This window comes from Ambystoma mexicanum, chromosome 8 (assembly GCF_040938575.1).
Source record: "Ambystoma mexicanum isolate Mex_15411 chromosome 8, UKY_AmexF1_1, whole genome shotgun sequence".
Classification (NCBI taxonomy): domain Eukaryota; kingdom Metazoa; phylum Chordata; class Amphibia; order Caudata; family Ambystomatidae; genus Ambystoma; species Ambystoma mexicanum.
In genome coordinates this window covers 1,081,672,578-1,081,700,046 of record NC_090929.1, presented here as the reverse complement: position 1 = coordinate 1,081,700,046, position 27,469 = coordinate 1,081,672,578, and the positions used below count along the sequence as shown (strand labels likewise).

At 46.8% G+C, this 27,469-nt stretch overlaps 1 protein-coding gene across 6 annotated transcripts in view; it reads right to left on the bottom strand.

Moving 5' to 3' along the window:
- Nucleotides 1–27,469, bottom strand: part of UBR4 (ubiquitin protein ligase E3 component n-recognin 4) — a 2,945,062-nt gene that overhangs the window by 629,634 nt on the left and 2,287,959 nt on the right. For all 6 annotated transcript variants that reach the window (XM_069611069.1, XM_069611071.1, XM_069611072.1 and 3 more), the window contains 3 exons: nt 24,966–25,205; nt 4,751–4,889; nt 4,421–4,546 (listed from right to left, as the gene is read on the bottom strand). In XM_069611069.1, the coding sequence (XP_069467170.1) occupies nt 4,421–4,546; nt 4,751–4,889; nt 24,966–25,205 (505 nt within the window). The remainder of the gene's footprint in view (nt 1–4,420; nt 4,547–4,750; nt 4,890–24,965; nt 25,206–27,469) is intronic.

The following is a 27,469-nucleotide window of genomic DNA, read 5'->3' as shown; positions in this document are numbered from 1 at the left end:
AACAAGAAGGCATTCCCCGGGCTCCTCAGCTGAGGGGACCTGCTGGCGAACCTCTGGCATTTCGGGTTGCCTACCATTGTGAAGAAGTCAATCTGCGGTTGACCCCACTTGTTGAAGAGATGGGAGACATGGGCCTGCTGAAGCTCCCACTCGGGGTAGGACAGGAGCTCCCTGCTGAACGAGTCTGCAATGGTGTTATTGTTTCCTACCAGGTGAAGAGGGACGAGGAACATGTCCTGAAGAATGGCCCAGCACCACAGGGCCTGAGCCTCCCGGGAAGGTGCGGGAGAGTGGGTTCCCCCTCCCCCCTGCTTCCGGATGTAGAACATGGTGGTGGCATTGTCTGCAAAGATGCACACTACCTTCCCCTGCAACTGAGGTAGGAACGATTGGAGGGACCAGAAGACTGCCCTGAGTTCCCGGACATTGATGTGGAGGTCCTTTTCCTCTTGGAGCTAGAGGCCCCTGGCATGCGACTTTCCATTGTGGGCACCCCACCCTTCCAGGGAGGTGACTGTGGCCTTGAACGGAGGCATCTGGAAAGAAGCTCCTTTCTTAAGACGTGGCTGTACTCCCCACCATCGTAGAACTTGTCTGAATTTCTGGTCGAGTACGATCTTGTACGTCAAGTGCCTCATCTGGAGCCTGCAGAATAGGACGAGGTGGATGCAGGAGGACATAATGTCCAACAGCGACTTGATGGCTCGCACTGTTGCGTTATGTGCCATCGACAGGCACTGCACCTTCCCCAGGATGGCCGTTACCCTCTCCTCCGAGGGGGTAGCCAGGCATGCATCCGTGTTGAGACAGGCACCCAAGAACAGAGCACTCTGTGATGGCCACACAAAGTACTTCAGATAATTGATGGAGAATCCGAGAGCTCAGTCAGAAGGCAAATGGTTTCCTTGGTGTGCTGGACTGCCAGCATGTGCGAGCAGGAGCGGATGAGCCAGTTGTCCAGATAGGGGTAGACGTGGATCTCCCTTGAGGCACAGGTGGGCCAACACCAGTGTCAAACACTTTGTGAACACGGTTTGTGCTGACTTTAGGCCGAAAGGCAGGGCCTTGAACTAATAGTGCCGCACCTGGATCACGAAGCGCAGGAACTTCCGATGCTTTGGATTAATGTGGATGTGAAAGTAAGCGTCTTCCAGGTCCAAGGTCGCCAGGAAATCCCCTTCCTCAAGCTGTCCGAGCACATGCCGCAACATGACCGTCTGGGATTTCAAGTACCTGCTGAGGGGTCTTCTAGGATTGGCCACCACCCTTTTGACTTCTTCCGTACCAGAAAGTATCTGGAGTACACTCTGGAGTGCCAGAGGCACTAGGGGACAGGCTCTATCGCCTTCTTTCTTAGCATGGCGTGAAAGGAACCAAACTCATCCGGTGGCGAAGCGGCTCTACGTCTGCTGGTATATAGTCATCGGACAAATCAGTATGAATCGCTGTAGTGTCCATATCCGTACCTGTGCTGCTCCACTATAGGGGTCAAGGCCCGACGCAGACGTGGTGGGGGTGTCAGTTGACACCTCGGGCCAGACAGGTCATTTAACTCACGCTTTGGCCTGGGCGGGCTCCTAGCCGGCAGCCTTGCAGGACTCGGGGCCTGTGCCGGCGCAGGAGTAGCAGGAAGCATTCGCTGTATCTTCGATACCACCGTGGGGTGGAAGGGACAGACGGCAACAGATCTGGGCTGAAGCGTCTCCTTGGGCTAGAGGGTGATCCGGGTTTGTGTGGAGACCCCTCTATGGACACAGTCTCACAGCCCCCCTTGTGGTCCGAGTAGTAGTCCTCGGGGAAGTTGTCGTCGTCTAAGCTCATGTAGATGAGCACAGGCTCCCTTTGGCATCATCTGGGACACTCTCCCCTGCCTGGGGGGTAGGGAGGAGGAGTTCTGTGGGCAGTAGCCGCTCCTTGTCCTTCCCAGACTTCTTACCCTTCACTGACTCCTTCGGGAGTGGGTTGACAATAGGAATCGGCACCTATATAGGGACGTCGGCGGATGTCATTGGCGGCACTGCCACAAGAAGCCATATGCCGTGGTCGCAAGGTCACTCGTGGGGTTGTGCTGTCGTGATCATAGAGACCACCTTTGTTGCTAGTCCCCCTTTAGATTCATGATGGTCGCCATCCGGGTCATCAACGAGGTGGATGCCGAAGCTTCTGTTGACGGGATCGTGGTCGACGACCAAGTGGACGACCTGGACGACAAACCTGTCGACAAAGTCATTGTCTTGGCTGCCGATTGGGTCATTGACAGGGGACGAGAGGAGCCACCCGAGGACTTCTCCTCTGCAGGCTTGTCCGAACACAGTAAATGAAGCTTCAAAGGGGTTAAGGACTTCCTCTTGGAGGGAGTGCCCCTAAGTGGCAGTCACGCCGTGGATGTAGACGGCAAAAGAGATCGTGTCCTTACTGAACTGCGGCCGCGGCAAACCCAGTGGGATCGGCAGAGTGGCGCTTGGCCTTCTTTTGGACCCCCCGGGACAGTGCGGCCCATAAAGGACCCCAACCTCTTCTCAGTGGGAGTTTGCTCGTGCCCAGAGGCAGCACCAGAGGCCTTCCCCAACTTCAGCCACGCTGCTAACCTACTTTAACAGTCCTTTTTCATCTTGTTCAAAAATCCACGAAAAATCTCGCATCCATCCTCATCGTTGTCCAGATGCAGGCAATACAAACACTTGTGATGTCGATCTTCGACATATACATTTCTCACTCCACGTTTCGTGCACATCTTGAAGAGACTTCTTCTCCTCAGACATGGTGGAAGGCGCAAAGTAGACCCAAGCATGGACCTCTTGAAAACTTTGAAGAGAAGATCCACGATGAAAGTTGATCTTCGTCGACAACGGATCTCCGCTGCCAGGAGTCGACAGAGTCGAACAACGTAACTAAATCGGTCAAAAGTACTATATTGCATTGAAAAAACTCTGAACATCAAAAAGGCTTGAAGAGCAAGAAGAAAGGACTCCCAACACTGAAACTTATGGTAAAAATCTGAAGATGGCCACCAGGAGTGGAGCTTAGGGAGGCGACTGTCATTGGATGGGGGCGCTATGACCCAAAGGACAGTGATTGGTTTAGAGGAGAAATGTTTTCAGGCTAAAGCGAAACAGCTTTTCTTTTTTACTGAGGATTCCCAGTCTGATGACAGAGAATATTCATGAGCATGTGAATCCCTGCCAGACCCCATGCTGGAGAATTAGGTTTCCCAGAGGTACCCTGTGCTCCTATAGCGTGCCCGCTGGTCATCACTGGCTGGCTCCCTCCTCCGACTCCTTCAAGGACGTGGCCCAGGACTTCCCTCTTCACCCACCCTTGTTGCCTGACTGCGAGCGGGCTGGAAGCACCATCAGTCTTCTTGCTCCCGAGGCGCAATGCTCAAGTGGCCTGGAAGTGCATCTTCTTGGCCTGCCCAGACTGGGCTGTCTGCCTCTAAGACTGTGCTGTCTGGTCACGGCTTGTCCCGCTCCCGAGGCTCTGGCTGGGCGACCTAGTTTCCCCAAGCTGCCCCGAGCTCACTTCCTTTGGGCCCACCCGTTCTATCCCCAGGTGGGCTAACCCACCAGCAAGCCATTTAAGTGGCAGCCTGCACAGTGCACACAGGCCGGATGTCTCACTTAGACTGCGCTGATCCTGACACACAAACCCCAATTCACATGGATTTTCAGGTCCCGGGAGGCTGGTCAAGACAGCTGACATCAGGAAACATTTTTCTGGTCCTTTGTCTCCATGCTCGCATTTCTCTCTCAATGGTCTCCTTTTCAACCGTTTTTTCCAAGTTCTTCCCCTCAGGATTCTCTCCTGCCCAGTTCACTCCTTCAGCCAGGGAGGAGTGGGGGGGGGGGGCGGCTGCCCATTGTCGTCCTCCCCCACAATTCTATGTGGTACCTGAGAGGGGCCTGGACTAGTCCAGTCCATGGAGGTAAACCAACAAGTCATATTTTTAAAAAACACATACATGCTTCCATTCCACTATGTTGTCACCCTATTGTCAGTGTTCTTTATTTCCCTTATATTTACTCTGGGCGTGAGCAACATAACTCTCCTACATGGGCCAGGGCCTACAAAAGTCTAAAGAGATTTTGTCTGTACAGAAAGACAGCCTGACTGTAAACAGGAGATACTGCTGCAATTGTCCAAAAAGATAGCTGTGCACCGGGGCCATGCCGCCACACAGAAAACATACTGAAGCACACAAGGAGCAGCCTGCGGTGTTCAAAGTTGTGAATCGGTGCACCAAAGTCATGTGTGACACACTGAAGGCATGTCACAGTGCACTGAGGGAATGCAGTGGCACATAGAAGGCATTCAGCCATACAACAATGGCATAGAGTCGCACAGCAAGCAAAAAAAAATAGTTACATTTAATCCATCATTTTTAGGTATGCATTTTGAGTCTCTGATATTTCGCACATACCTGGGGCTTCTCAGGGGCTGCCTCGTTTACTTTATATAGGAGGTTCTCTAGCTGTGGCCTGTGCCCCATCAGCTGGTGATACACACGATCAGCCTTATCCAGCAGGGTATTGATATTTGTGACTGCCTGTGAACAAGAAAATAAACCAGTCTTAGCAGAGTTATTCAGTGCAAGTTGGTCAGGCCTATCTTCTAATATGCCACCATCACACTGACAAGTGGCTACATATTATTGCATGTGTCAAAGAGGAAGAAGACTTATCTTATTGCTAGGGTTGTGCCACTGAATGATTTTTACAACTAACCCATTGAATCCAAGTACTCAGCTGACCTTTTTGCGATCGTCCTCATTCTCGATGGGATCCACGGCACAGCAGGGCTTTGCATAGAGCATGAAGTCAAATCGTGCATATTTGCAGAAACCGCAGGCATTACAAAGGAAGGGATCCTTTTCATCATAGTTAATGGACCTAAAAAGGAACAAAATATTAATTTGTGGAGGGGGCACACGTGAGAAGAGAAAGCAGAAGGCTACAACACTAGGTTAGTGTTCTCGTAGAGGGCACAGGGAATGGATTCAGAGAACCTGTGATATCACAGGGGTACAGCGAAAAAGTTGTGATTTTGTCCCCATTAAAAAAAATTACAAAAAAAGTTGACCTTAATCTACAATTCTTTAACGTTGGTCCTAATGATTCACTGGCTGTATTTAATTTTGGATTTAGGCAGCATCTGCACACTAGGTTCCAGCAAAGTCAGTACTCGTCAAGCAAGAAAGCAGTCATCTGGTTAGAGGTTCTGGCCATCCAAAAGCCTCAACTGAGATACACGTTGGCATCAACAGCGGTTATTCATCTTTGAGCAAAAATATTGTGTGCTGAGAGATATTCATAATTCAGTGATACACCTTGTCTGCCTACAATCCCAGTTGCAAGTTGTCTTTCTTCATTTTCGCTTCTTTTTCTCACCCAGTTTTTTTGTGTATCCTGACCCACATTTGTAAACAGTATGGCTTTCCCAAGGCCTCGCTGAAGACTAACTCACTTCTGATATATTGACTTTCCAGCCCACATGGCTACAGGGGCACAGATTCTACAAAGCTGCCACATAATGTAATTGGGAGAGTTTCTCGCACAGTGAGCATGTCAGTGTGACAGGCATGTAGCAGTTAACGTTTTTGTAGGCTGCACCATGGTGAAACCCTTTTACCGTAATGGGAGCCATTCGCTCCCATGGCAGAAGCAAAGTGGGTGAATTGTGTTTTTAAAGTCCTCTGACCTAGCCTTTGTCTTTGCGATCCTTATTGTATAGGTTTCAAAGTGCCAACAGCCTCCTTTGGCTGTTTGCCTAAGTGAGTGCTGAAACAGTTCTCACAAAAGCTTCTTTGCTAAATGGAATCCAGCTCTTGCTGGGTGGGGGGTCTGCCAGATACCTCAAGTCCATAGCCTGTTTGTCCCAGTGACAAAGAAACAAGGCTGCTCATCGTTGATTGGTAAGTTGGCAGATGTTTGAAAAGTGCATAGGCTATGATTGGAGGGTTGTGATCAACCCCATTCCTGTGAATGTATTTGTGGAGATCCTGAGCCATTCATCAAATGACTACCAGGAACGTCCCAAGTGTACATGGAAGAATACACTGAGGATCCTTGCTGGGAGCTCTGGTGCTTGACTTCTTGCTCTGAAGGTTTGTATACATGTAGTCCGTTAGTAAGCGCACAAAGGTAAGAATATTTACTCAAAAATATACTATTTATAATACAAGTAATGTGTAGAAAAATAGCTACAGAACTTAAGCACTTAAAAAAAAAATAATAAAAAAAATAAAAAAATAAAGAACAAGTATTAAAACAGTAAAGGGTTTAGGAAAGACCCAACTCTCATTTAAAGACAGTAGCAAAAAGATGGTTGAAAGAATGGACTACAGTGATTTTTAACGTAGAAAAAAAAAGAAAACAACAGGTAAGTATTAAAAGATTATAAGAGTACTTTAAAAACAGCAGACCCAAATTGCCAATAAGTAACAATGTAGTTAGCTATCACTTACAGGTCCCAGGAACGATGGAAAGGGCAACTGTCCTGTTGGAGCATCTTGGGGAGCCCACTAGAAGGGATACCGGCTCAGGTTAGACTACCAGAAGATGAGGGATGGTTGGCTGCAAAGTGCACCACCAAGATACTGAAGAAAATGGTCGCAGTCAGGGATTCTTGAAGAAATACAAAATGACTTGCCTCTCAGTAATGTTCTTTCTGCTGGATTTCCTTCCCGCTACGGATTCCTCCTCTTATTTATTTATTTTGACATTTATGAAGTGTGCTAAACCAGTGGGAAATATGCTTTAACATTTACAGCCACCTGGGGATGCCATTCAGCTCTGTTTTGTCACTGATCAACTTCACTGATCAACTCCATAGCGCACCCATGATGCCGTAAATGCCGACAGTATAATATTAAAGCTATTGGTGCACCGGTACCTCAGTCCACCCTTTTTCCAAGCACTCAGCAGTGGATGGACAGTAGAACTGCCAGATGTGAAAAAGTTATCCAACAGGAGGAGCAGGCTGAAAAGACAATGCAGAATGTGTGGGAAGGACGACACATCCATCAGAAATAACATTGGTAAGTTATTTATCCTATAATGGATTCCTCTCCCTTTCAGATTCCTATTCTTAGATAGACTCCCAAAAGCAGGACAGGACCCTGGGGGTTGGGAGTGTAGTGAGAAACCAGGAACTACACCAGATAAATGTGGAGCATGGCACAATCCAGCAGAAGTGCTTGGCCAACAGTTAGAGAAGCAATTTATGGGTTGGGTGGGCACCACTCTATTTAGTCAATATGCTTTGTTCATACAGTTCTTTTATAAAATTAGAGTAACCATTTGAGGTGCAAGCCTACAAAACACCTCGAAGGTGTTCAAAATACAGTGGAGAAAGACCTGAGTGCGAACACACAGTGTAGGCTGCACACTACACTGTGCTGATGTATCTTCCATGCAATATATAGTACTACATTCAAGTTTAGTTTCTTTAACAAACTGCTATACCAGTTATAGATAATAGCTGGATGGAAAAGAAATGTTATTTAATCATCTATACAGGCAGACACCAATAGCCAAAGCATTTCAGACCTACAGAGGTGCTTCAGGGCTTAAATCTGCATAATAAAACACAAATGAAAGTGCAGAAGTGACCTCAATAGAGACATGTTTTCTTAAAACGAGGACGAATATAGGCAATTTAAACCCAAGAGTACCTGTGTACCTCCCATCACAGGACCATTGATCGATATTTTTCAGAAAATGGTACTCACACATATGAATAAACTTTATTTTTGTAAACCAACATACTCTAATCTAAATAAAGGTGAATCATCTCAGATCAAATCCCTATATTGAGATGTCAGTATTGTTATTCGCCCGGACGACAAGTGTGGCGTATTAGTCCTTCAAGAAACTATTGATTACGATAATGAATGGTAGACATACTATCCCCTATGTCAGGACCCTACCTTTGACATTCAAAATAAGGTTTAAGTTACTTACCTGTAACTATTGTTCTCCAGCATGGGTCTGGCATGGATTAACATGCTCAAGAACATTCCAAGTCAGGCTGGGAATATTCAGTTAAAGAAAAAACAGTTTAACTTTCACTTTTAAACTGTATTTCTCCTCTAAACCAATCATTGTAGTCTGGGTCATACTGCCCCCATCAAATGACAGTCTTCTCCCTAAGATCCACCCCTGGTGGCCATCTTCAGATTTGGTAAGCACGTTAAGTGGCAGTATGAACCATGAAGAACCACAGAGGGGAAGGCGGGAGGGTTTGCATGTGAATCCATGTCAGACCCATGCTGGAGAACAATAGTTAAAGGTAATTGGTATTGTTTATTTATAAAGCGTCTATACACAAAGCAAGTGTTTCAAAGCGCTCAAGGAGGGAGGGAACAAGGGGGGTACAACATCTTATTCAGAGCCCTTGAATTTCTGAACGATACAAGTCTGCACGGGCAGAGTGGGTGCATGGAACAAGTGCATATAATACAATTAATGGTGTAGGTAACAGCAAATGGGTCTGACAACGATTCTGCCGTTTTTCAAAGTGCATTGAGGCACCACCATGCAAGGAGCGGAGACATGGGAAAAACAGACTAACTTTAAGGCATGGTGCATTCATATCGTCCAAGTGCGCAGGAGGGGGCAAGAGGGGACAAGTGCAGGGGGTCGCGGGGTTGAGGAACCAATTGTGCCCCTTCAGTCAGAAGCTGGGATAAGTGCTGAGAGAAGACAACACTCATGGGTCATTGACCAAGTGCAGTAACAATGAGGCAAATGCAAGGCCAGAAGCCAAGTGTGAGGGGACTGGCGAGGGTGCCAGGGACCTATGAGAATCAGAGGTACACAAGGTGGCCAGTCTGCAAGCTTTGTGGAAAAAAGAGGGAGAGAGGGATAGAGCGAAGAGAAAGGTTAGCAGGGTAGAGGGAGAGATGAGGAATATCTTAAGGAGTTTCCGGAGCTTAAGGAGATCAGGCTCAAGACGGAGTGCGGCAGGGAGGCTATTCCAGAGGGAGGCCCCATGCCGAGGATAAAGATCTCCCTACAAATCACTGCTTGGAGAATCGTCTCACTTGCAGAAGGTTGGAGGTAGATGAGCGGAGGGCTGGGGAAGGACAGTATTTAGGTAGGCAATGTTGCAGATAGGTAGGTCCCAGGCCCAAGAAAGCCTTGTGGACTATGCAGAGGGTTTTGAACTTGATCCTTGCAGCCACGGGGAGTCAGTGGAGGGATTTCAGCACCGGAGAGATGCGGTCCCTGGACCTGAAGCCAAGGATAATTCTCACGGTTCTGTTCTTCATGAGTTGCAGAGGGGTCAGAGCAGAGGCAGCGAGGTTGAGAAAGAGGCTGTTGCAGTAGTCCAGCCTTCAGAGAACCAGGGCTCTGGAGACAGTGAGCACTGGGGGAAGGTCAGAACATTTTAAGTTACTCACCGTAGTGACTAACGTACTTCTAGTCCATAGTCCCCTGTATGGGCATCCCTCGCTAGGGCCGTGAGACAGAACCTTTTTCAACAGAAAAAAATCTTCTTTCCCTTTAAATTTGGAGGCGTGCGGGGGTGCGGACCTGGGAGCATGCGCTCCACTGACTCTGCCCACCGGCACCACCCCTAAGTCCCACTGACGCATCGACAATATTACCATTGCCTAATGACACCAGTTTTATTACTCGGAGGATGGTGGGACATATGGAGGATAGGGGACTAGGAGTACGTTAGTCACTACGGTGAGGAACTTCTAATTACTCCTACATTCTGTCCCCTTTCCTCCATACTGTATGGGTGATTACAACTGAATGTAGCCCCAGGGTTAAGAAAACAAGTTCCTTAATACTGCCTGCCCAAATGCCGCATCTGACCTGGAGCCGACATCCAAACAGTATTGCTTGCAGAAGGCCGAAGGAGTGGCCCACGTGGCCGCCCGGCTGATGACCTGCCACGGAACGTGCCTCTGGAAAGCAACTACCATGGCCTGGGCTCTGATAGCGTGGGCATGCATGTTCACCGGAAGCGGTGTGTGCTGCCCCTCAAAAGCCTCCTTGATGGCCGAAACCATCCACCTTACTAAGGAAGCCTTAGAAGCCTGATAGCCTGCCCTTGACCCCCCCGCCACCCTGAAGGTGACAGAGAGCCTCCGATTTGCAGAAGCTCTTGATCCTGTCCAGATAGAATGTCAGAGCGCGCCTGACATCTACACAGTGCAAGACCCTCTGAGCATCGTCCTTGGGGTCCGTGAAAAAAAAGTAGGTAACACCATTTTCTCATTAAGGTGGAACGCAGACACTACTTTAGGTAAGAATGCAGGATGCGTCCTCAGGACCACCTTGTCTCCATGAAAGGTAGTGTAAGGTTCTGAAGCCACCAGTGCTTGGATCTCGCTAACACTGCTTGCAGACGTAAGGCCCACCAAGAGGGCTGTCTTAAAGGTGACTAGCCTGATGTCTGCGGAAGCCATTGGCTCAAAAGGTTTGTGCGGGGTGCCCAACACTATGTTGAGGTTCCACACCGGGTGTATCTTCTTGATAGACGGGTAGACCCTGGTGAGGCCTGCCAGATGTCTTAACCACTAGGTTGGAGGATGAGAAAACCTCCTCCTCAGAGTTCCGATAGGCTCCAATGGCTGCCAGATAGGTGCGGCATGTGTCCATTTGCACCCCTGAGTGTGCGAGGTGTGCAGGAGGAGGATAGCACATCCTCCAACGTGCAAGTAAGAGGATCGACTTCCTTTGACTCCGCCCAGTGCAAAACCTAGTCAATTTGCTTTTGTACTGGCTCCTAGTAGCATCGCTCCCAGTGCCCTGTATGATGTCAGGGTTAGCCTGCGACAGACTCAGATACTTTAGTGCGACCTGCTCAGGAACCACGCTGCGAGGGTCAACTTCTGCAGGGCGGGTTGGATGACCCTGCCTCCCTGCTGTGATAGAAGATGAGCTGGGCCCAATGGAAGGTGAATCGGGGGCTGGTCCGAGAGGCTGAGCAGTTACAAGAAACATTGTCTCGCAGGCCACCACGCAGCTATCTGAATGATGCTGAGGTGACGTGACTCCCTTATCTTGCAGATCACTCTGTGCACTAGGGTAGTGGGAGGAAATGCATATACTTTCATACTGTTCCACTGTTACTCTAAGGCATCGTCCAGGGAGCATAGGCCCGGTCCCTGCCAGGACGTATACTGAGGGCACTTCCTGTTGTACCAGGTGGCAAAAAGATCCACCTGTGGCTGCCTCCATCTGCTGAAGATCCCCTGAAGGACCCGATTGTTCAATGGCCATTCATAATTGTCCGTACCCAATCTGCTGTGTCTGTCTGCCTCCAGGTTGGACTCCCCCGGGAGATGGATTGCGCTCACGTGAATGTTGTTCCCCAGAGCCCACTCCCAAATGCTGACTACCGGGCTGCATAGGGGAGGAGACCTGGTCTGGTGCCACCCTGCTCGTTGATTTAATACATGCTGGTGGAATTGTCAGTATGAATGAGGGTAGTTTTGCCACTGATAAGCAGCAGGAATGCTTTGAGAGCGAGCCAGATCACCTTTTAGCTCTAGCCAACTGATATGGGCCTCCTGCTCCTGAAGGGACCAGACTCCATGGACGCTGTGGTTGTCCAGAGTAGCCCGCCCCAGCCCTCCAAGGAGGAATCTGTGGTGATGGTAAGCTGTGGTGCTGATTGCCGGAAGGGCTTGCATATCCGCAATTTGCAGTCCGTGCTCCAGCAGACAAGGTCTTGGTGGAGAAAGGGAGGTATGCTGAAACGCTCCACTTGGTAACCATGCACCTGACTCCATGAGGCTGCGAAGTGCAGCTGCAATCTTCTCATTTTGAGCCTTGTGTAAGGCACTGCCAGTAAAAATGCTACCATGATACCCAAGATGTGCTGGTACCACCATGCTGAGGTCATTTCTCTGCTGAAAAAATGGCCTGTGGCCCTCTTGATGGCTGTAATCGTGTCCTCCATGGGAAAAACTCTCTCAGAGCTTGTGTACCAGATAAGGCCCAGGAAAGTCAGACTGTGTTGGCAGCAGCTGTGACTTCTTGAGATTGATGGAAAATCCCAATTTGTGTGGTGTATTCATGAGGGCGGACGAGGTTTGATGTACCGCAACCTGGGGATCTCGTCCTGAAGAGCCAGTCGTCCAGGTACGTGTATACATGGTGACCTTGGGCCCTGAGAAGGGCTGCCACTGCAATCATAAGCCTGGTAAAGACCCTAGGGGCTGAATTGAGGCCAAAGGGTAGAACCTTCTACTGGAAATGGAGGCCCATGATCCTTAACCTCAGGAAGGACAGATGAGGCTGTCAAATCGGGATGTTTACGTATGCATCCTTTAGATACTGAGAGCACACATCCAGTCTCCCCTGCACAGTGTCTCCGCAATAAGCGCTGGTGTAACCATCTTGAAGTTTTGAAGAGGGAGGGAAAGGTCCAGGTTGCAAAGGTCCAACACAACTCTCAGGTCAGCTTGATTCTTCTTGTGCATGGCGAAAATCCTGGAGTAGAAGCCCATGCCCCGCTAGGAGGATGGACTTTTTCCACTGCCTGCCTCTCTACGAGCGATCAAATTTCCACCAACAGAGTTGTTGTCCCAATCTGGGGGAGCAGAGGAGATGGAGGAACCGGTAGGCGGTAGCCTGTGGACAATACAGATAGAATCCAGGGGTCCGCGAACCGTGCAAGCCAATACTGTGCGTGAAGGGCAAGCCGGCCCTCCATCGGAGACACGTGGACCCGGAGGGGAATGTCATGCTTTCTTTCCCTCTGAGACTGGGGCAGAGGAGGGGGACTGAAAGAATCCCTTATTCCTACCTTGTTTTGTTTGTGGCGGTGCCGACTCAGAGAGCAGTCTGGCTGCTTGGACCTTCGTTCTCATAAGCCCCAGGAGCCTGTCGAAGACCCGCCCCTTGTCGGAACGCTGGTGTATCTGGCTGTATGTTTTGGGAATGGACTTTGTGAGGATAGATAAAGGTTTTGTAGTCTGGGAACTGTTGTTCTTATCAGGTTGCACATCGGTGGTGGAATGGAAGAGGTTGCTACCCTCAAATGAAAGGTCCAATGTGCGCTCCTGAACATCTGGGTTAAACTTAGTAGCCCGCAGCCAGCCAGTCCTTCTCATGTCTGTGTCGATGCAGATGGCACGGCTTGAGGTCTTATAAACGAGTGCAACACACGAACAGGGAAAGGTGCCTCAACCCGGAAAAAAAGAGCAAAGAAGATAAGATCACTTGTTTGTGTCAGCACATACAGTCCCATTAGTACGTAGTAGACGAATAGTTAAACACTGGCATATGTTAAAAACTACTGACTTTAATCCAGCTATCCCCAGATTCACCTTTAAATGGCAAAAAAAAAAACTATAGGGACATGCTAGTTCACACATATCCAGTCAACAAAAAGTCGATCAACAGACTGCCTCATGGAGACTGCCTCCAGTCACAGGCCATTTTAGATGCGGACTATGTTCCGTCTGCCCCCTGACAAAAAATACAACATCCATTGACTTGAATGGTAAAATCTGGCAACTACGGAATTGGGTTGTGTATGGCATCAAATTCCCTTGCGACCTTCTGTATATTGGGAAAACCCAAAGGCCCATTAAAAAGCGTCCCTGCGAGCACAGATCGTGTTTAAAAAATAAAGTAGAAAAGAAACCTTTAGTAGTCCACTACGAGCTAAAAACGCACAAATACACCAAGCTAATCTGGTTTGTCATCCAAAATATTCCAGCCACACCAAGAGGGGGCAATAGAAAAAACATGTCCCGATGCGAACAACGCTGGATCTATACCCTTAACACAGTCCAAGCAGGGCCTAAATGTCTGTTGAGTGGAATACTCATAATTATCAATCCAGTAATCCCTCATTATGCCTTGTGATATAATACATGCTTTTTCTTATATATGGTGGGCATTTCATATATTAACATCACATTCTCTCCATAGAGCACAGGAGTCCTTTTGCTTCATCATATTTTATTTACAAATGCACATTACCATCGATGTTCCTTTGGTCTTGGTTTGAACAATTTGTCTTAAACAAACCTTTTTTCTCCTGTATGTCTTTCAACATCTTAGGCACCACGGGTGCATGATTTTGTCTTGCATTTCTTTACATAGACATCGAGTAGGAATACGCCTCTCCTTCCCAGATAGCACTTTTTATAATCGTGTGCGCACCTTTTAAACCAAAGTAAACATGCGCAGCATCGTAATGATGCTGATATGCACCTGATCACGTGAGACGCGAAAACAGGCGCACGTCAGATCACGTGATACACAACAACTACTGCTACTACTACTACTTTAACCCTGCCGATGTGAGTCTCCTCACTTCCGTGATCGTGAGGGCAAGACGTCTGGGCGGACTTCGGTGTTGAAGGTACAAAATGTTTCCTCTTACCTAAAAAGATTGCACTCTTCTACCGCGGCCCCTGCGGGACAAAACGCTGGTTTCGGCCGTAGAAGCTTTACAAAACGCCGCTCTTATAGTATGTGCCACGATTAAAGATGGCCCCACTCACTGCTCTTTTTTAGGTCGGAGTTGCCATTATTTTTGGTGCACCTATCAAGTCCCTAAAACTTTGGTGCTTGTGTTTTTTTGTTTTCCCTAGGGCCTCATTTCTCAACACGTCACCGAGCAGATGGGTGTAAAATGTCTTCTACCCTGGCCTAGGCAGCAACCCACTATTCCAAACAGCTGGTCCTTGATGCAGACTGACCATAGCACCACGTAAGGGGTTTTATTTGTATAACCAATTTCAGATACATACATCAGTGGCCACAGAGAATAATAATATACACTTCTGTATATACGTTCTGTCAGTTCGCAGCACATATCTGTCAGATCCTGTAATAAGCCGAAAGTTCCTTTCTAGCATTTAGTGATGACTCTGTAATCACCTGTTACACCATTTCCTGACCCTTCAGAAATAAGTCTTTTACAACTGTCGCGTTGTTCTATAAGGGCAGACATTGCTGGTAAAAACAAACTAAGCATTACAATGTGTATTCTATGTATCGACATTTGTCCTGAAGTGTTGTCAGGCCCAGAAAGGATGTCGCCACTTTTCTGAATAGACGCTTGCCAGGTAATTAATGTGCCTGCACCTGGAGGAGATCACCATGTTAAACTGTACTTCTTTAACGTAGGTCTCTCTCTCTTCCCCGTGCTAAATGAGTACAAGATGCACAAGCGGGCATTTAATAAAACATGGTATTGGCCTCCCGGTCGTAATCACGGGTCGGTCCGAGTTTCCATAAGAGTGTCCCCCACGTATTAAGTTCATGTCACCAGCAGCTCCTTTGCGTGTTGCAGTAGTGAAGATCTAGGTACTTTATTATTGCTAAGAATTGATAAGTATTAACAGTCATGCGCCAATTTATATGGACATACAACTAATTTGAACCTGTAGTTGAGACAGAAAAATTATTTGCTTAAGTCTCCAGTAAAATGTCAATTAAGAATGAATATGCTTATGTTTTATGTTAGTCTTGTGTATGAAGAAATGTAAGATGCACGAAAAATGTGAAGGTCATTGATAGAAATCTATCAGTGTATTATCGACTAAAAGAAGAACTCCTAACCCTTATGACTGTTTTATATATGTTTTTATGTTTTGTAGAAAAATCACGTATACTTGAGGTATAAAGGAATCATCGAGTATATTGAAAAAAATCTATGTCCTGAAGATGGCCTTTATATCTTAGAGTTAAAATACACTAGGGATAGTATCCAGTGTATAAAAAAGGATGCAACATGTCGACAATCTGAGACACCCATAGAAATAAGCCTGGGTTCTCCTTAAAACAAAGTGTTTATCAACTATGTGTGTTGTTTTGCTTAATCCCTTTTTCTAATTTTGTGAATTGTTGTATTTGGTATGTTTTACGTATACACTGTTTAAGCTGTGAATTTGACTTGTGCCAATCATGACAAAAAATGAAAATCAAATGTTTGTTATGATACACTTTATTTTACTTACTCTTTTGATAATTAATAAATCAGTCTCTCTTAAGTTCCTGGTGGGTCCTATCACATTGTGTGTGTAGTAATATTGATCACTAAAACTATATACGTTTAGCCTCTAAGCATCACCACTCTAATTACGAGTTGGCGTAAAGAGGGATAATCAGTCTCATTTTTGTACACATTTATTGGCGGTTCTACATTTTCTTGGCTTCTCCTGGTTCGCCTCTTGGCCTTACCATACCGTATCGCAAACCTTTTGCCAGACTTTGGTCTTGCCACACTGTATCCATTCATAAAGGTTCACTTTGTGGCGGTCCGATTCATTCCACACCTTTCTGTTACACCCATACACGCTAGCACTCTTTTTTCCATCGGCTGCTTTCACTTGGGCACTTCCCTGTTTTAGCCTTCATCAGTTACTAACTCTGCCCATAAAACTTTATTTCCATTTAGTGTTCACAATGCTTAATTTCAAGGTTTCATTCAGTTTGATATTCAATTTGTATAATACAGTTTAGTTGCTAATTTGCATTCAGTTCAGTACTCAATATATAAAACAACTAAATTTCAAGTTTGTAGTCAGTTCAGTATTCAATATGCATAGTTCAGATTAATTTCAAGTTTGAATTCAGTTCGATATAACTTTACCTACATGCAGTCGAGTAGGAGTGCTCCAGCTTGAGTGTCTTCCTCCCGACACTCGCAGGTCCTCAGCGTTCCTTTACCAGCAGCTCCCGTAAGCTTTCTGCTTCTCAGGCCAGCAGGCCATCTTCGTGTGCCCAGTTCGCATGCCGGGTGAGGTCTTCTGCAAGCCGGCAATTGCAGTGCTTCTGCACCGATGCAGACAGCGTTCTCTCTTCTTGCTCGCTCGAAGCTCCGGCTGCTCGCTTTCCAACTCAGAGCCTCACAGACCTGTGGCAACTGCACGTCCCGCTTGCCTTGGCCTCCACAAGCTCTCTGGGATCTCGCCCGGCGTCCTGGCTCCTCCACAGGTACCACCACAGCTGTCTCCTCACGACACGGGTCCCCTGCTGGTATCCTTGTTGCTCTCTTTGCTTGTTCCACTGGTCTCCCTTTATACACCTGCAACTACTTGACAGGTTGCAGGTGTGGACTCCCAATTGGATCTGCCTGACTATCATTAAAGGGACATGCTTCACCTTGCAAGTACTCTGCAGGCATATTCTTCATCTCAGTACTAAAGTGGTGAAAGGAAGGTTCAGTGTTCATCACTCTTAGTAGCCACTTCCTCGTCCCAGTACTATCAAAAGTTGAATGTAGGCAAATAAGGGGAGACGTTCTACAATAGCCCAGAAAGGCCAGGGGAGGGTTAGGATGGTCTTCCATAGGGAAAGGGGAATACAATGTCTCGCCTGTCAGCACCCCACTCCCAATCCTCAAGGACCCTCCACCCAGGTGATCCTTTCTCGCTACTCCACCTCCAGGGTCAGGATCCAAAAGTTGATGGCCTTTTTGAGGTTTCTCACATGCCACATTGGCATCTCATGCACCTGTACTTGCTTGTGGTTTGTTGTTGCACTGTGTCTTGTCGGCATTGAAATATTGTGCTTTTCTGGATATTTGAAACCGTATTGGGTTTTGTCTGCATTCAACCACTTTTGAGTATTGTCTGTATTTGCAATCTCATACCATTCAGTAATTTGGTTACACGCGCATTGGTACGCCCCGTGGTCCACTTACGACTTTGGGCAGACTCCATGGTTGCTCAGGGCGTATAAGACTCTTAGTGTGCCTTCGCGATGAAGCTTCCACGCTGGGTCGGCTTCTTACATGGTGCAGACACTCGCCCAGTGTTTCCTGCAGCTCTGCGATAACTCGCCGGCTTTCCACTGTAACCTGAACCGGAGAACGATGCTTCTCAGCACAACCGTACCTCCAGGAGCTCTGCTGCAGCTTCCAGTGCTTCCACGGTCCTTCTGGTGTGCCTGCTGCACCTCTCCTTTCTCGTCACGCTAGTATGTATGCCTCGCGTTCGTGGCCCCCTGCAAGGATGTGGACGTCATCAAGCTCATTGCTTTCTCCTGCATGGTCTTCTCTCGCACTGCTTCTGCCACTTTTAAATGTCTCTCGTACTTTACGACTAGTAAAATAACTAGCCTGCACATTGGGTTTTGGGCATCTCTTGATCAGCATAGACTCCTTCATCATCATCATCATTTCAGTACCCTTGGATTTATGGGAGTTGAATTCCATGTAGGGTATTGGATTTCTTAGATGTTGTTCAAAGGTCTCATATAAAGATACATCAAAATCAGAAGAGGTTATGCACGAGTTGTGAATGGTTGAGTCATAAATGGGAGCATGACTAGCATGATTCAGAGGTTTTCTCACTTTTACTAGAGAGTGGAACTGTTAAGTGACAAGCCATTAAGAACTCTGATATTATAGGGTCTTCCTCAAGGGACAGGGGGGAAATGCTGCGTCCCCTCCAATGGAGTCACCACCTCCCCCCGGTAGTTGTCTCCTCCCATGTGATCGATCAGCATATAGCTGCACCAGGGTCAGGATCAGGCAGCGGCTGCCGTCCGCTGGCCACATGGGAGGTCATCCAAGGGGAATCAGTGATGTCTCCACTGGATCATCACAACCACTAACTTGACAATCACTGGGATTAGGATTCCAAAGTACCTGGAAGGATGCCTCACCAAAGACCTAGAAAGAAGCTCTGATAACAAAGCTCTACTTCTCGAGCAACCAAAAGAAACAGATTTCAGTGATCTCTACCCTTGATCTGGTAGAACCAGTCAGATCTGTGACCTGTGCTTGGTGCTTGTGATCCCATGAAGTACTTGGCTGCGCCTGTGTCGCCGCCACATAAGCAGGAGTACCGTTTTCCTTGAGAGGCTTATTGTGGCAGTTGCTGCAGCTGGACAATTTCCTTGTTGCTTGGACTCATCCTGGATGAACCTGGTTATGTTTTCTCCCATTGTGTAGGCCTCCAGTAGCTTCACAACATATGCTGACCTGCCCGAGGTCACCACTCTGAAATCTCTTCAACGTGGTTGCAGTAATGCATCCTATTTGAGTGATCATGTAACTTAACACAAGCTCTTTGTTTTGTTTCTCCAGGCCTGGGATCTTCAGTTGCTGACCCTCCCTATCACACAATGAACAGCGACCTATACAGCTGTAGAGTCTGAAAACCCCTCAGCAAGAACTGAACTGTGATGCACCTCTTCAGAATTTGTCAATTGGGGTCAGATTATTTTAACTGGAATCTTGGTTCCAGCCGTTGGCATTAGGGTCTTCATTTACAAACACTGCCCATCCAGTATTGAACCATGACTTGTCTGGCTGCTGTTTCTAGACCTCTCTATGCAATTTGAAAATCTGTGCTGTTTCAACCCTTCCTCTGTGACTTCTTCAGGGGTCTTGTTCTGCTCTTTCATCTTGGGAGGCTCAGTGTGCAGACCTTGCAAATGTGCCTGTCGACTAACATTGAGCCATTGGAAATCGTTGCAAACCAATCATAGAGGAACTTTATTTTAAAAGGACAATGACTGTGCATCCCAGTTGAAGGGATTTGGTTGTTAAGAGGCCTTAGAGTCTGTCAAAAGTTCATCAAAAACAATGGGACAAAGTGCATAGCAAAGCCATCGTTATAAGGTAAAGTGATATAAGTACCATATCTACCACACAGGTACCTACAAAGGAGCAACCAGCCCACTGAAGATCCAGAGGGGACCTCTTTAAAGAGGTCCTGCCCGAGAACTGAGCCCCAGCAACTGCTGAAGGACAGGTGTACAAGCAGAATGCCGACCAATGCTAGCCAATGGTAATATACAAGAGAGGAACAACTGCAAAAACAAACTACTACTACTGGACCCTGAAAATGTGACTAGCTCCCTACCTGTGGGGAAAGATGAGTGGGCGAGGAGGAATATGTGGGGTGATGATCCAGCAGAAATAGCATTTGCAGAGGTAAATGGGTTCTCTGAATGTATTGCATCCTTCCATAGATTCCTCATCTTAGACGTCAATAGCAGTATAGTCCCTAAAGAAGAGGTTGGTAAGCGAGGAATAGGACCTCACACCAGAACCTTTTGCAGAACTGGCCATCCATGTTAGATTGTGAATGTAAGCAATAGTGATTTGGGAAAATGTGTAGTGAAGCTCCGGTCATCATTTGGCACATTTTCAATGTGGGCAACAACTTCTGCGATGATGGGACCGACAACCCTCTTGATGGCATTAAGACACTGTGGCATGTCCTTTTCAACAAGTGAATAGCACTCAAATATGAACAACATTATCCAGCTTGAAACTGTTACAAAATTGCATCTACCTAGGCATGCTCCAGAAATAGCTATGAATAGCTGAATGTCCTTATGAATGGGTCTTTTTCTACCAATGCAGAAACTAAATAAGATCCCTCCTCTGAGCTAAACGGTGGAACATATCAGACGGATAAGTAGGAAGATTGAGAACTGGAAGCTGGAATTTTTTAAGCTAAATTCTGAGATCACTCAATGTTTAACTTTTTCCCTTGAAAACACCAAGTAAGGAGGCTTGGAAAATTGAGACTGGAGCTCATCGATCATCATAGCTCAATTAACAGCAGCTAGGAGGACACGCTTATAGGACAACATCTTCAGAAACCAAGTATAGAAAGGCTTGAAGGGAGATCCCATTAAAGAGGCAAGAAACACATTAAAATCTCAAGTTGTGACCACAAAGTGATGTGGAGGGAGAATATTAAACAGAATTTTCTGAATCAGCACTGGTGTGATGTGAGAGGCTAATCTATTAGATAAGGAACAGACACAGCATCTTTGATCTCCTCATCTCTGAAAATCCTGATCTCGTATTAATCACTGAAACATGGTTATCAGACTACTTCAAACCAATTGCACACAAAGAATTTCCGCCGGACTACTCACGCATAACCACCAACTAAGCCTTCTAGAGGAGGCGGATTAGCTTTCCTGCACAAACCACACATAACCATCACTCTCCCTAAAACACAGCCTTGAACAGCTAACTGTGAATCCCTTCTAATCAAACTCTCTTTCCCCGCCCAAAATCTCGCACAGCTCCCTACTTATTTACAGGCCCCCCGGATATGACAGATATTTCGTCAACACTCTACGCGACTCGCTAGCAGCCATTTTAGTCATCCACCCAGCACTCACCCTACTGGGGTATTTCAACATCTGGTTTGACACGCCCAATAACCCCATGACTCAACCACTGGTCGATAGTCTGGAGGCACTCAACCTTACCCAGCAGACTGCAGGACCCACCCACACTGCCGGCCACACCCTTGATGCCAGGTTCAGTTTCAACCAACTTCATTGTCATTTCTGCTCCCAATACCTCTGACCTGGATATACCACTCAGACATTCCTTTCTCTCTCTGCACACCCCCTCTGCCTCACAAGGCTTGCTCTATCCCCCCCCTTGCTGTTCAAGTGCTGGAACAAAGTCAAAGAAATCCCAGACCTGGCAGAAGCCCTGCTCCTCGCCCCCCCCATTGCTCCCTTCCCCAGATAGTCTTAAAACCATTGGGCTCTGGCTCAACAACGCATTTCTTCCACTTACTCCATCCTGCTCAACTCCAGCACACAAAGGCGCGACTGACAAGTGGTTCACCCCCAACCTCAATGCGTTCAAAACCAGAAACCACTCCCTAGAACGCAAATGGCATGCCTCCAGAACACCACAGAACAAATCAGCATACGGCCACCATCATCGCGACTACAAAGCGGAGATCCACAAGGCCAAAAAATCCTATTACAATAGCAGAAACTTTAACTGCCTCAACAGCAGTAAATTATAAGTTACTCACTGTAGTGACCAACATACTCTTAGTTCATAGTCCCCTTTCCTCCATCCTGCATGGGCATCCCTTCAAAGGGACGGGAGACAACCTTTTTCACCAGCAAAAACCTTCTTCCCCTTTAAATTTAGAGGTGCGCGGGGGTGCGGCCCAGGGAGCATGCGCTGCCCTGACTCTGCCCACGGACGCCACACCTCAGTCCCCATTGACGCGTCAACAATAGAATAAACATTGCCTAATAACACCAATAATATTAGGGAGGAGGCTGGTGGGATGTATGGAGGAAAGGGGACTATGGACTAAGAGTATGTTAGTCACTACGGTAAGTAACTTATAATTATTCTTACGTCCAGTCCCCTTTCCTCCATACTGCCTGGCCGATTACAACTGAATGTAGCCCTAGGGTGGAGAGGAGACCCTCCTTAAACAAATAGGTTCCTGAGAACCGCTTGTACGAAAGCATGTCATATCTAGAGCTGGCGTCCAAACAGTAATGCTTGCAGAAAGCAGAGGGAGTGGCCCAAGTGGCCGCCCTGCTTAGGACTTGCCAAGGGACATGGCGCTGGAATGTGATGGCCGTTGCCTTGGCCCTGACTGCGTGGGCATTCATATTGGCCGGAAGTGGCTTGCACTGGCCCTCCTATGCTTCTTGATGGTGGAGACCATCCAGTGGGATATGGAGGCCTTGGAAGCCTGATAGCCTGGTCTTGAGCCTCCGAAGGTGACAAACAGGGCATCCGATTTGCGGAAGCCCTTGGTCCTGTCCAAGTAGAACTTCAGGGCACGCCTGACATCCAGGCAGTGCAGCACTCTCTGTGCTTCGTCCTTAGGATCAGCAAAGAACGTAGGAAGGACTATTTCCTCGTTCAAGTGGAAAGCAGATGGCACCTTGGGCACAAATGCTGGGTGTGTCCGCAGGACTCTGTCCCTGTGAAAGGTAGTATATGTTTCTGAGGGGACCAGCGCCTGGATCTCGCTGACTCTACGAGCCGAGGTAGGCCGACCAGTAAGGCCGTCATGATGGTGACCAGCCTGATGTCCGTGGACGCCATTGGTTCAAACGGTTTGTGCACCAGGGCGTCCAATACTATGTTAAGGTCCCATGCGGGGTGTGCCCTCTTGATGGGCGGGTAGAGCCTTGCGAGCCCAGTCAAATGTTTCTTGACAATAGGATTGGAGGAGGAGAAGATCCCCCTCCTCCGAGTTCCCGTAAGCACCGATGGCTGCAAGGTATGTCCGACAGGTGTCCACCTGGACCCCCGAGTGAGAGCGGTGCGCTGAGAAGGAGAGCACGTTGTCCAAAGTACATGCCAGTGGGTTGATTAACTTGGAGTCTGCCCAGTGGCAGAATCTGGTCCATTTGCTTTTATACTGGGTCCTGGTAGCCTTGCTCCTTGCGCCCTGTATAATTTCCAGATTAGCCTAGGAGATGCTGTTACAGGCGGACCTTGTGGAATGCCTAAATGGTTATTGCAACAAGCTATTACATACTTTGGTATTATGGAGTGATCCTCCCCAAAAGATGGCAAATACTGTCAGCCTGATTCATGGAATTATTTGCGTCGAAAACGCAGATTTGCACTCCTTTCTGCCCGAAAATCCCTGTTTGAAGTATACGGATTTTCGGGCAGCACGGAGCGCAAATCTGCGTTTCCGGCGCAAATAATTCCATGAATCAGGCACTGTGTCTCATCACACAGATTCCTCTTCTCTGGCTCCCTCCTTCCTGGGGTTGTTTGCCACCACATCCACCCTTGTGGGGTAAAGAACTGGGAATGAACTGACTTTTACCCATCCATGTGGATTGGCCATTGGCTTTGTCCTGTTTACTTGTATGGGGAACATTTCACTGACCGGAAAGTCCTTTTGGGGGTACTTGCATACCCCCTGGAAATTGTTACTGCATTCAGTTTGAGCCAATGGAGTTTTGGGCTAAAGACTGGAATTTTAGTTTGCAGCAGTAATTTTATATTTATTTTGTAAAGTTCTACTTCAGCTAAAGTGAGTGCCTGATTACAGTGTCACTATTTCTGATGACACTATTTTTTCGAGGTGTAATGTTGTAGTGCTGTTAGCTAAAAACAAAGCTCGTCTTTTAGTGGTCACTATTTTTTTAGAAAGGTTTTTTCACACTCTAGGCCCTACATTCAAGCTGCCCCTCTTCTCTTCTGTCACCACTAAGCATTGAAATATTCTCTACTGCTCCCCTCTCCTTTCAAATGTTGTGTCAACTCTGCCTCGACACTCTTTTATCCTTCCCTACAGCTCTTGATGTTTTTAAATAACTTATTTCTACTCAGGCTGCTTATTTTTGGATCTCCTCTTCCTGCTCCTTACTTTTCCTCCTTTCCACCTCCAAACCTCTTCTGCTCCTTCTGCCACTTCTCTGGCCTAACCTCTGCTCTCTGCCTGACCCATTACCCCAAAATACCTCACTCTTGTTTTCCTCTGCTAGTTTTATCTAGCCCATTATCCCCATATTCAGGGCTGGGCTTTTCCTAAGGGTGTGTACCTGTATGCGGTTTGCCCCCCAACACCAGGATTGGCTGGGTTCTATTTGTTTAAACTTTACTTGCACATGCGCACCGTGGAGAGTGAACCGAGCCTATAATGAGCCAGTCTGCCATGCGCTCATAGTGTGAACGCTGCACTGCTTCAGCAGGACATCAACTGCGTTCTCCGCAACACACTCCTGTTCAGACTGATGCTGCAGCAGTGAGCATACTTCCCTTTGCTTTTCTCAGAATTATTGTGCAGCATGCACCGAGAAATTATTTCAACTAAGAGGACATAACGGAAGCCTGCAGGACCCTTGCAAACATTAGTGTTAGTCATAGCATGCTGCACTTTTAACTGTTAAAAGGGCCATAGAACCCAGCAGCACATGTTACTAGCCCTTCTGACTTTGGTGTTGCATGCGATCCTTCCATACCTGCCCAGGTCCAGCATCACAGTTTGTAGCAGCACCCGACCCCCATGCTTACCTCCCAGCACACTACAAGAGTCAGGAACAGGGACACCGACATTCTGACCCCCCCCCCCTCCAACACCTCACCCATTTGTATCCGGGTATTTGATAAAAGTTGGCCATGCAGGGTTGCATTAAGCTGGGTTTATGGGATGCTGCAAAATGACATTTCAATTAGGTTAGCAAATAAATCCTTGCACTATAAAGAACTAGTGACTTTAATCGGAGCTCAACAAAAGGCTCTTATAACAAATGTTAATCACTGACCTGCACTTGTGACATTGGTACACGTTCTCACCGCAGTTGCCACAGACACCAGGGTTAGCTGGAACTGATGCACTACAGCGAGGGCACTGCAGCGTCTCGGTTGATGCCTGATAATTCTCATAGAAATCAGCAAATTCAATCATCAGATTTGAAGCAACGATAGGCAGGGGTAGGTCAATCTTCACTTCGCTCTGCCCAGGTGTGAGCTGAACCTTCTTGGCTTTGTGCCAGCGAGCAGGTCTAGAGAAAATAGAGAAAAATAACTCCAATTTAGGATTTACGATATGTAATACAGATATTAAGGCTCACACCGATAGAAATCAACGGGAGATGCATTTCCTATGAGGGAAAAAAAAACTTATAAGTCTAGTTGGAAAGGGGTGGAAATCCTCACTCTATAGAGAGGAATGAGAGAATCTACCATCAATAGAAGGTGGAAATAACAAACAAAGATAAGAAAGGTACATTTTATTAACAAAAAAAGAAACTCAGAAAAAGCTTGGTTAAGAAACATATAGATCAGAATCAAGACTCATTATGAATCTGATAAACCATTCCCTGCCCAATCCAATGCTTCAACACTTTCCCAATCCAACACTGCGAAGCACCACCAACCAAAACGTTCTCTTACTAAACAATTCTATGTGAAATCCAATATCACAAAATGTCCTCTATCTAATCCGCCACCTTAAAAATAAATCTCCCACCTAACAGACATCTTTCAAGCAATGCCTTAATCACCACAGTATCAACCACCAACCATTTACCCAAACAAATAATTAACCACTATCAAAGAAAAACCTTATATGCCTGATCTAGTCATCTCAATGCTGTATGATAACCGCCAAACCAACCAAATTTAAATGGCTGATTCGCTAGCCAACCCAGCTCATTAACCATAACCCACTCATGAAAACACCAACCTGATACCCACGACTGAAGTTAGACACCAGAGTTAAAATATCCCCTTGCACATTTGAGAAGTCCTTCTATCACCTCTGACCATGTTTGCCAAAGGCTGACCCAAAATAATTTCTTTCAAACTACAAATAAGGATGGTTAACTAGTGGTTCGATGCATATCTGGCCATTATAAAAAGGGGACTATGTATCCTGGAATGATTCCGCAAAACAAATCCCTTGGTGGTAGGACGTTTGACTAAATGCAGTATCCAAGAGCTGAAAGGAACCAACTCACAGATATATAGCAGGGTTTCCATTAAAGTCATCCTAGCTCAACTAGTGGGATTAGTGGCTGAGCAGTCAACTGTTCAGGGGAGCAGAGTGATTTTAAGTTACAGTTTGTGAGACAAAATACCTATACTGTACATCGGATCAGAGACCCTGTATTTTTCCCTGACTGATTTACAAACCCTTTTACTCTAATGAAGCCTAATCCAAGGCCTTGTTAGGTAGGTGACTAATGAGACCATGCCCAAGATACCTTTGATCTCTGAGAGGTAAGGTGTCTCAAAGACGTGCTGTTGCTGGGCAAGTTTTCTTGTGTAGTTGATTGTACCTCTATTTGATTAAGGAAATGAAAAGTGAGTTTTAGTGTTAAACCATGTTCCCTTTATATATAACTTGGGGAAACAGTGTAGGCCAGGTATGGTTATGGCATCTGAATGCCTCAAAGGACAAGTCAGGGAAAGTCAAGATTAGATCTGACTGGGTACATGAATGGTGCCTGGGATTGCTTAGCGGAATGAAGAACTTGAGTGTTTGCTCAGTTAGTAGCCCAGGAAAGCTTAAATGTGACAACCATCCGTGAATGGGTGGACACCAAATGTTTGCATGGATACAAACTCTATATTGGAAGCTCAGAGTGTGCAGTTAGCTTCTAATATTACAACTATTAGACTACTTCATTATTTTGTCGAAGCTTGGTAGAGCTTAAGCTCCAAACTGAAGATGTTTTGGAGGGAGCCCTGCACCTGCAACCTGCCAGGACCTGCCTAAATGAAAAGCTCTGCTCGTCTCAGAGAGCACTAGACTTCTAGAAACCTTAGGGAACAGAGAAAATCGCGCCCACAACGCTTAGTAAATTAACTGGCTATTCAACACCCAGTAGAAAAGTAATCATTTATTTCCAGTGCATCTCTCATCAGTCCTGCAGGCACCACTCTGCCAACTCCATTTCCAACAACCCACTTTCTCCAACCATCACTCCCAGAAAACAACCCTTCATTCCAGATATCCTAGAAGACTCCACACCGACACTCGAAAATATACATGCTACACATTCCCCTTCCTTACTAAACCAACACCAAAATTACTAGAAACTCAAAAATAGCAAAATGACAAATACCATAATAATTGTAAAACTATACTTCTTACTTATAAAGAACATTATTTTAATCTGTCTGGGGCTTTACGATTCCTTTTGTTTTTACTCACATTATTGTCTTTAAAACTCTACACCAATACCCTTGACTCCTCACATTCTCTTCTCTCATTGTCACTCAATGCTTGTCTCCACCTCATTCATCTCCGCCACATGATCCC